General features: G+C 41.8%; 2 protein-coding genes across 2 annotated transcripts; one reads left to right on the top strand and one right to left on the bottom strand.

The window, feature by feature from the left end:
* nfkbiab (nuclear factor of kappa light polypeptide gene enhancer in B-cells inhibitor, alpha b) lies at positions 1 to 3,595 on the top strand. The gene is made up of 6 exons (XM_047345466.1): positions 1 to 513; positions 2,093 to 2,198; positions 2,291 to 2,501; positions 2,595 to 2,683; positions 2,772 to 3,026; positions 3,125 to 3,595. Exons 1-6 carry the CDS (start codon positions 266 to 268, stop codon positions 3,158 to 3,160), a joined length of 945 nt encoding a protein of 314 aa, XP_047201422.1. The 5' UTR covers positions 1 to 265; the 3' UTR covers positions 3,161 to 3,595.
* Positions 3,596 to 5,852: 2,257 nt separating this feature from the next.
* psma6a (proteasome 20S subunit alpha 6a) lies at positions 5,853 to 9,511 on the bottom strand. The gene is made up of 7 exons (XM_047345467.1): positions 9,320 to 9,511; positions 8,767 to 8,861; positions 8,564 to 8,645; positions 7,874 to 8,029; positions 7,562 to 7,740; positions 6,612 to 6,706; positions 5,853 to 6,490 (listed from the first exon to the last, which is right to left on the bottom strand). The coding sequence occupies exons 1-7, from the start codon at positions 9,393 to 9,395 to the stop codon at positions 6,433 to 6,435; spliced, it is 741 nt and encodes a 246-aa protein (XP_047201423.1). The 5' UTR covers positions 9,396 to 9,511; the 3' UTR covers positions 5,853 to 6,432.
* Positions 9,512 to 10,064: the final 553 nt, after the last annotated feature.

Genomic DNA, 10,064 nt, shown 5'->3' with positions numbered 1-10,064 from the left:
TCCAGGGCCCCCGATTTGACTAACCGCTTCTGATCCTGCAAACGCTTTTGCTCAACGAACTCCGTTTTCATGCACTAAAGTCTGAGCAGAAATCCCCTCGGTCTCTGCAGCGTGTTTGCGAGGTTGTTCTAGTTGTCAGTTTGGTGGAAATCCCCCACCTATGTGTTAACTCCGCCCGCTGCTGCAGCCAGACACACAGAGAGGGCATTTACAGGCTGCTGCGCACACATTCAGCCACAGTACAACAAGGACTGCCAGAACCAACATGGACCTCCACCGGACCAGTATATTAAACCAAATGGATTACAGTCGGGGGTCCAAAGATGGGAAGGCGGCCCAGTCGACGGAGGATCGGCTGGACAGCGGCGTGGACTCGCTAAAGGAGGAAGAGTTCCAGGCTGTGGCGGAGGAGATCCATCGGCTCCAGCTGGAGAGTGAACACCAACAGGCCGCTGCTCTAATCGAAGAGCCGCTGCAGGAGTGGCAGACACAGACTACAGACGAAGGAGACACGTAAGATTTTACCCACCGGGTTATTTATAGGCTTGTTTTTATATGACGGGGGCGCCTGAGACAAGGGCCTCGCTTTGGGTCTTTGAAGTAATTTGATGCCTTCCTCCATGAAACTCAGGCCTAAATTAGCCTGGAATTATTATTGTTTGTACAATTTGAGGTTTAGTCGCACTTTTAATAAAGCCCGACCAGTGCATCTGATTTGGTTTGAAAATGGTTTATATTTGCTGTGGTCATAGTCGATATATAGTAAACAAAAAGGCCATTTATCTGGAGGTCAGAGTGGGAAAGTCCCGGGCGCGCCGCCAAGAAATCCAACCGACGCGCGTTCCCGAGACGAGCAAAGAAGGGGGAAACTGGGAAAATGTCCATAAAATACTGCCATGTAAATAACCGAGAGCCAAGGAATAAACACAGCTTCTGTGATATGGGATGTACTGTCATAAACCAATGGAAATAACGTTAAACAAGACCCTAAAATCAGCATAAAGTTTATTTTTGTTCTCATCTTAATCCTCCGCAGAGAAATGTAGTCCGCACTCATAACCTTCGGCTTAACTTTATTCATGAGGTGAGGTTAATTAAAATCACGTAAAGTGTTTTATTCAGATCTAAGCAAAATGTCAGAATACATACAACACATTTAAATCAAGATTAAACGTGTCCAGAACCGAATCACAACTACGTTTTTCTCAGCTAGCCAGGGCCGTCATCAAATGAGGGCCCATCTGGCCCATACATTATTGGTGGCATTAAAAAAATCAAGAGTTGTAATATGCTTCTGTCATATATAGACTGTTTAAAAATTCTGCCATGTAACAGCTAAATAATAAGCTTCTGATATAGACCTTCTAGATATTAAAAAAAAGAAGGTTCATAGACCAAGAGACATATCTGCTCATAAGTTTGACCAAAATAATGATGTAGAAACTTTAGTAGTTGATTTAACTGTTTCAAAATATCTGCATTTACTTCTGCTCAGTCCTTTTATTCCATTAGGCTGTGGTGTTTATAAAGGTGGACTACCAAACAATTAGTTATAAGTTATAATAATTATATATTTAGTTAGTTATGTGATGACATTGCTGCATATTTCTATACACATCTTGTATTTACTTAAAATCCCAGGGCCAATTAAATAAACCAACTTATAAGAATACATTAACATGAATTGCTGTGTGCTTTATAGACCTAGATTAACCATTATTTTAGTCGTGTCACACCTTTTATGTTTTCAATTCACAAGATCCATAACGTTGCTGGGATCTGTTTTTTCAATATGTTACCCACCATTCAGTTTTAAAGAAATTGCATCTGAAGATGATCATTCTGGCTTTTCCATTGTTGACATCCCACTCTTATTTTTGTACAAAATAAGTAAATAACTTTAATTTTGTTATTTGTATAATAAAAAAAACCCACTAAAACAGTTATCTGGTTAATTACAAAATAAGCCTGTTGATTCAGCTAAAGTTGCATGCCTCTTTGCTTTTCAGGGCTGTAAATTTAGTGTCATTGAGGAAATAAGTTTCTTTTTCTGTTGTCTAACAGGTTTTCCCCCTTTTTTCTGTCTCGACAGGCTGCTCCACTTGGCCATCATCCACGAGGCAAAGGACTACATCAAAAGAATGATTGACCTTTCAAAGAACACAAACTTCCTCAATGCACAAAATGACCTGAGACAGGTATATCATATTTCCCTCTCCTCTGTTAGAGCTTTATTGCTCTGAACTGGATCTATAATGCAACATAAATGTATTCCTCCTCCCACCTGCAGACTCCTCTCCACTTAGCAGTAATAACAAACCAGCCAGACGTGTGCTACAGTCTCCTTACATCTGGCTGCGACCCCACGCTGGTGGACAACAGCGGTGACACACCTCTTCACATTGCCTGTCGCCATGGTAACCTCCACTGCTTCAGCGTTATCACGCAGAACTGCAGGTTGGAGCACCTACACACGACGATGGCTACCAGCAACTATAATGGTGAGACTGCATTGAAGAACACAAAGTTGCATTGACATGGTGGATATTGCTGGTAAGGAGTCAGTTTTAAACACTCTTTTCTATTTCCTGCAGGTCAAAACTGCCTCCATCTGGCTTCAGTTCATGGCTTCCTCTCGTTGGTGGAGAAAATGGTTGATCTTGGAGCAGATATCAATGCCAAAGTAAGCAACCTTTACTAGACTCATTCAGGCTCATAATCTGGACTGATGTAGGAAATGTTTTGGTTTTAACACAATTTCCTTTTTGTAGGAACAGCACAACGGTCGCAACTCGCTGCATCTAGCCGTGGACCAACAGAACCTCGCTCTGGTCAAACTCCTACTGAAGAAAGGAGCAGACCCCAACCTCCTCTCCTCCGGGGGCCACACTCCCTGCCACCTCACCTACGGTTTGGACAATTGCGACATCCGGAAAGAGCTTTTCCCGGTGACCCATCCGGACCTGAGGGAGCTTTCTGAATCAGACAACAGCGACGAAGAGTCAGAGGAGGAGTCAGACGTAGAGGTGAGTTGAAATCATAGTTTTCATGCTGCATGATTTTAATGAAGTGTCACAAATTACGACTGGTTGTGTAATTTTTCTCCCTTGATGTGTGTCTGCAGGGAATGTACGATGACATTCAGTGGAACGGACATTAGCAGAGAAGACGAACAAGGAAGTTGCAACAACCTAAGATGATTACAATAAGAATGAAGGTGGCAAAGCTCGGCACGTGTATGATTTTTTTGTTGCAATGTCATGCCGGGATGATGACAGCAAGGGTGACACAGCTGATGGAGCACATGTGCTGCCGAAACTGGCCAGGCTGGCGGCTCCAGATATAAAACAAGACATTGACCACTGCTGGAGAGCAAAATGCACACATCCTATCAGGCCTGCTGTGTGAGAGGATCACATGTGGGACATTTAAATAGACCCCGTACCAGCTCTGTTGTATGATACTGTAAATCCTGTGTATATGAAGATGTATTTTTTATGGAAGCTGTGAATGTGTACAGTTTAGCAGGTTGTATATGTGAGATGGCAAACAGTTCCAACGCACTCCAGTTAAATTAAAACACTCATATTTAACACCTCAGTTCTCCTTTGTGAATATATTTGTGACATGAAGAGTGAATGTTGTTTATGGTTTAAGGATTGCTTTCTATGGTTTATTCCTTATTTTGGCTGCTGTGTCCAGGCCAGGCCATCTCTCTATTAGCAGAAGCTTGGCATGTTGTGCATTATGTTTAAATAATGTGTGGACAAAAAGAGATCTTTACTCCTATTGTGCAGGGATCAGAACTAATTAATTACCAAATGCCTTGTCAGCTTAAAATTACTCCTATATCACCGTATTTCTTAAGCACAAAACTTACAGCTAATTTCATTCTGATGTAACATCAGGAGGTGATGCTGTAGAACAATCCAGCTGAAGTCAATCTATCTAATTAACAAACTAATGGCTCTAAAAGAGCAGCAGATTTGCTTGATATAATTGTCTTTAATACTTACCTCCAGACAAATGCATGCAGCTATCATTTTTCAACTAAACAGCCTTGCATGCAGAAAACCGCTATGAAGAATATTGCATTAGAAAGAGGTTTTCCTGATCAGAGGCTTAGGAAATTGATTGAGACCAGTGCAGAGTTTGCACAGCATTGGCTGCAGGTGGGTTTGAGTGCATGTGGACATTTGGGTGAGGTTATTGGGACAGCAGCCTTTTGACAAGAAGGGCAGGGACAGGGACAGGCTGAAATTGTACATCAAGTACAAGGAGAGACACCAGAAGATGGGGCAAAAGTTCTCTGATGAATGCTGATTTTATGGAGAAGAAAAAGTGAAAACTTGAGTTAAAGCATTTTGATAAATCCATGTGTGAGGTTGCTTCTCATCCAAGAGAGCTGAGACTTGGGAGTGCTGCCATGAATAAAGAGTGGAATCAATATGTCCTCCAAGAAAAACTTCCACCAACAATCTAGGAGAAATTTGATGATCTGGGTATTTTCCAGCCTGATGGAGCACAGTATCACATGGATCAGAACGTTTTAACTTTTGGACCTGTGGCCTGGAAACTCCCCAGATCCCAAGGAGAACCTGTGGTCTGTTCCCAAAAGCAACAAACTGATCATCAAGCACTAATGTGACTGGAATGGGTCAAAACCAGTTAGGCTGTGGTCCAAGAGTTGACATCCAGCATGTCATAGGACCAATGATACAAATATCACAGAAATGTCATGTATTTGCTTCTGGAAGCATTAAAACCAAACGTTTTGTTCCCCAGTAAACCGTCTAAAAATGCTGCAGTCACAAAAGGCAACATATAATCAGCAGCAGCAACACTACAAGGCTGTAATTATGCAGGAAATTACCCAAGTGCCTTTTTCCTGACATCTATGACTTCAGTCATCTTAATCCCTCCACCAGAGCTGAGTCTCATTTCTGATCAGCCAGCCTATACTTGCATATCTAAAAGGAAAAAGCAGATTGCTTGACAGTTCCCTTCCAGTTAGTGAGAAACTGGAAGTCAAGCTTTGACTGTCCCTCATGCGTGTTTAAAAAAAAAAAAAACACATAAAGGTTTTGGGAATTTTTTTGTTCCTGCACGTAGACTAAGGTTAACTGCTCTGTGATTTGAATAAGGACGTTTATTTGGAAGGTGTGGCTATGGGAGATTTGAGAGGAAATTCCCAGGAACTAAACACTTCAGTTCTTCCTGACATTTCTGTTTCCAAACCTATCAAATAACAGGATGAAACTATTGGGTCACATTATGAAACAAATGCTTAAAATGCTCTTCTCTGACTTACAGATATGAAAAAATTAAGTAAATTATGACTCAAAATCTTGTAGGACCATCTATGGACTTTATATTTAGTCTCAAGTCATCGTGGAAATTTTGACCTGCTTTCCAAGTTGAGAAGACCTGCAAACATTTTCACAACAAAATAGTACGGTCTCTGTAGTCGGGTTTTTGTTTAATAATTTGTACCAACTGTTGGAAATAAAATCATTTAAAGCCTAAAATATTCTAAGGGAGAAACGGGCCTTCTCACTTATTTTATTTTACCCTTAAAAGGTCCGATTTGGCTGCAAAAGCCTCAAATAGTGATGCTAAATGGGGTACGTGTAGCTATATGAAACAGGGATATGCAGATTAATAGGCGCACACAAAAATCACCACCCAGGTGTTCACTGCCTAGATGAGTGTAAGGTCCATTTCAGAGATGCAGATCATCATTTACGTTTTGAAAATGACTCAACGCGGCAACACGCTGAACATTTCCAGTAAGACTGGATGCAGGTGCTGAATTTCCACTTAAATATAAATGAGTAAACACAGAGACTTCATTATTAAATAAAAAAAACTGTATTTAATAGAAGTGCAGCAAAGACTGCAGCTGGGAGGAGAGAACTGAATAATGGGTTAGTTCTAGTTGTCCTGAGCAGAGTCTGACGGGAACGCGAAGATTGTTGTAGTGACGGGAAAACTCCCACAGCGTGAAGAAGAAACTCCAAAGATTGAAAGCGAAGAAGACCCTGAGTAAATATTAAACCACCATAACTGAGAGGTTCTGTTCTGCAGCCGTAATGTTGCTAAAGTACTCATGTCCAACAAAAATGAAACTGTGATGGGTCTGGTGTACTTCTTTGTCATCGGGAGCACCGATCTGAAAGTCCAGAGTGTTTTTCTAAAGATGCAGCTGCAGTCAGGATTTAAAACGTAAAAACACTGGAGGGGTTGGTAAGTGGGGCTGTGATTTGGAGTATGAACTAGAAGAACGGAGGTGGGTAAAGGGCAGTGCAGCTGGTCGAAAAACTGAACCCAACCTGCAGTAAAATGTCCAGATTTCATCTCCCTGTGTTTTAAATCTCCCTGGAGCGAGACAGAAGACGCTCCATTTCCGTTGTCCATTTTTCCCATTCATCCTCACTCTCTCTCAGATAAAGCAACCAGGTGAGCATCAATCTCAGACTCCGACAGAATCCTGAAATACAAACAGAAAACTTTATGGTTGCACTTCTTAGAGAGACAAGTAAAACAGTTTGAAGCTGGAGCGGGATAACAAAAAGTCCTTTAATCCATCTCTGCGGTGCACATTTACTCACTTAAATTTAGGTTCCTGTGTTGTGATGACTCCCACCTCCAGCTCCGAGGGTTTGAAGTCGATGGACAGAACAGTGGACAGGCAAGAAATAGCCGTCTGGTTTGAGACAAAAGGAGAGATCTTGACATTTTAGAAAACATGAAGATTTAAAAATAAAAAATAAAAATCTTACACAAGCCCCCTTTGCATGGTGGACAAGCTCTGCCTTGGGGATATGGTGAGGAGCTAAATCATCTGGGGGGAGATCCTTATGGTAAGATATGGTTCACCTAAGATTGATCACCTGGACACCTCCATAAGGTAAGTGAGACTGGGAGTGGACCCCAGGGCAGACTCAGAACTTACTACGTAGCCTGCACTGCCTCTGGAGGGTATGAAGACCATCCCTAATCATTGATCGACTGACTTCTGATGTCCTTCAAAATTAGAATCTGCGTGAAGATGATGAGCTGAGGTCCAAACAGTACCAGAAGCCTGTTTCACCAGCACTGATGATTCCTATAACTCTGTTCTCCAGTTAGAGGAGAATCACTGGGAGGTACTCCATTCATTATTCTGACTCTGCTCTTACGTTGTAGCAAGAGAATATGCCTGTGAGGAACACTTTGGGTTGTTTGCATGAGTTTCATAAAATGTAGCAATTTTTTACTGAAACTACGCTGCAGGTGTAACACTAGAGCTTTATGCTCATTCTCCTCACAGACACTTGAAAATTCAGTAAATGTTAATGATTTTTATTGCATCAAATGTAAAAGTCGGTGCAATTAAAATCCGATGAAGCAGCAGTGATTTAAATCATTTTCATTAATGCAATAAAAAAAATACCAGATTGCCCAATATGCTAAAATATCTTTCAAAAATATAAATCCAAAAAGACTTCCTTATTCTACTGTATGTGCATACTGCATCCGTACCATGTGTTACATATGGTTGTATCTGTGCATGTTCTACCTCTACTGTCTGCTCAAAGGTCCAGTCCGGTTTCTTTTTGACTTTCTTCTCGAGGAAACTGGTGGCTTCGGCCTGTTTGACTCCAGCTGCAGTGGCCTTAAACCCGCAGTAGTAGCCGGCTGGATCACATTTATAAAGCTGTGGGCCCAACTCCTCGTCCATGCCGACCACGACCATGCCTGCAGGAAGGATGCAGGCCTACATTAAAACATCTAGTTTATGCAGGTCCACTCTTAGCTTCACGACACCAGAAACACGGGTTTGAAAAATTCAAATCACAAAAAGACTGGTTCACACAAGCATGTTACTCACAGCAGCCGAGCGGCCTCATTTCAGCATTTTGTGTGTAGACCTGGGAGATATCGGCCATGCGTTTGCACAGCATGTCCACTGGGATCTCATAGCCGTACTTGTAATTCCAGTTAGCAGCTTCGTAGCGTGCTCTCTGCACCTGAGACCTGCTGTCAGCTGAGGGGATGGAGGATGCAGACAAAACGAGTGGAAAAAGTAGCAAATTAGACAAACTCTAGAAATACATTCCCTTATGGAAGTATTGATACCTTTTGCTAATACCTAAAGGTATTGAAAGAAAACCATAAAAAGCCGCACTTTTCTTCAGCAACGACAGAGATGCAAATCCGAATTGATGGGAAGATGGATGGACCTAAATACAGGGCAATCCTGGAGGACAGCTGTTAAAATGGGTTGGCGATGTGGGATTATCAGCGCTCTTGGACAAGATAAGAACATCTCCAAGCATGAGCCTGAATCAGTGATCTGTGGCAGTTCAGCGTTTAAAATAAACTGATGCAGCCCACCAGCAGGCCACAATTTTCTAAGTTCTCTTTGGAAACATTTTTGAACTGTTCATCAATTTTTCTTTCACTTCCAAATCATGCTCTACTTTCAAATCCTGATAAAATGTATTTAAAGTTGTGGTAATACGGTGAAAAGGTTTAAGGAGATCAAGACCTTTTCAATGCGCTGCAGATTCTTGCTTACCGGTCATGCCGGTCATGACGCAGCCTATGTTCTCTGTGATTCTGAACAGATGTGTGACGGTGGAGGCATCCAACAGCTTGTCCTGACAAACATATGAGAGAAATGTGTCGCTCAGAGAGAAAAAAAACACCACACACTCGAGTAGTTTGCTAAAACCAGCAGCTTCCACAGAGGAACATAAACATCTGTATTTTCATACTAACTGGAACTTTCCTCTGTGTGACAACCACGGCGCAGTCCTTCCCTCTGATCCCCACAGAGGTCATTCCTCCCTGGTTGATGGCTTTAAAGGCATACTCTAAAGGATGGAAGGGAAAAAGTTGTCAGTCTGTTACTGTTGACGTTTCTTACTTGGGATGACACAAAACTAAAGGAAAATACTGTATAGGAGTTTTTATCTAATTATGCTTTGCTCTGAACATCACGGGACATTTCGTTTATTTACATCGCGCTGAATTGTAACTCAAGGGATAAACCTGTATTCTGCTGACTCATAACAGACATTTCAGCTATTTAGACACCTTATCCCAAAAACATTACATTTTTAGCAAATGTATTTAGCCAAAGATAACAGATTCTGAGGAAGGCAATATTACTGTTGCACCAATAATGAACCACACATCAACTACATATTGGTTCTGCTTTTAACGAGATATACCGTTAATCTCTGTGAAGCCTCACTGTGTCCTGATTGGGCAGATGCTAACAGCCTGTTAGCAGTGATGACTGAGCAGCTTTCTTCCACTTTTTACTCACCGACTTGATAAAGTCTTCCCTCCGGGGAGAAGATGGTGATGTGCCGGTCGAACCCCGCACTGGACCCACGAGACATGGCGGAAGGGAATCAGTGAGGTTAAATAAAAACAGAAAGTGAATTAAACTGAAACCAAACTGGCTAAGCAGGAGAAACAGAAACATGGAAAGAAATTCTGAACCGGAAGTGGCTGGACAAACACTTCCTCATCCGGGTCAAACCGTGCAGAGTTGTAGTTTTTTCTAGAATTTACGTTTAAAAACGTCAAAAACTAAAACGAACAGTGACTAGCAGTAATTAGATATGACTTTAAAAAGCAGGCTTTTAACACTGTTGTGTTGTTCTTACTGGCTATAAACTGCCTGAGCCTCTCAGTACACCTCTATTCATTTTTTTATGTTTACTTGACACAATTTGCACTACTGTACATGTATTTAAATTTTTAATATATATATTTTTTCAGCACTAGTGGCCTTTATTTTTGACAGTAGGCAGACAGGAAAGAGGGGTAGAGAGAGGGGGAGACATTCGGTAAATGTCACCGGGTCCGGGACTCAAACCCGGGACAGCCGCTTCAAGGACTGCAGCCTCTGTATATGGTCGTGCGCTTAACCCCTACGCCATCAGCCCCACGGCCATCTATTCACATTTTTGAATGATTTCTGAATATCATGATTTAATGTGTCATATCCCGTTTTGATATTGAAAAGTACTGCTCCATCCAGTTTACCCCGATCAAGTAATGAC

This window comes from Girardinichthys multiradiatus, chromosome 19 (genome assembly GCF_021462225.1).
Source record: "Girardinichthys multiradiatus isolate DD_20200921_A chromosome 19, DD_fGirMul_XY1, whole genome shotgun sequence".
Classification (NCBI taxonomy): Eukaryota; Metazoa; Chordata; class Actinopteri; order Cyprinodontiformes; family Goodeidae; genus Girardinichthys; species Girardinichthys multiradiatus.
Note: the sequence above shows the minus strand (reverse complement) of the source record. Positions and strands in the feature narration are given on the sequence as shown.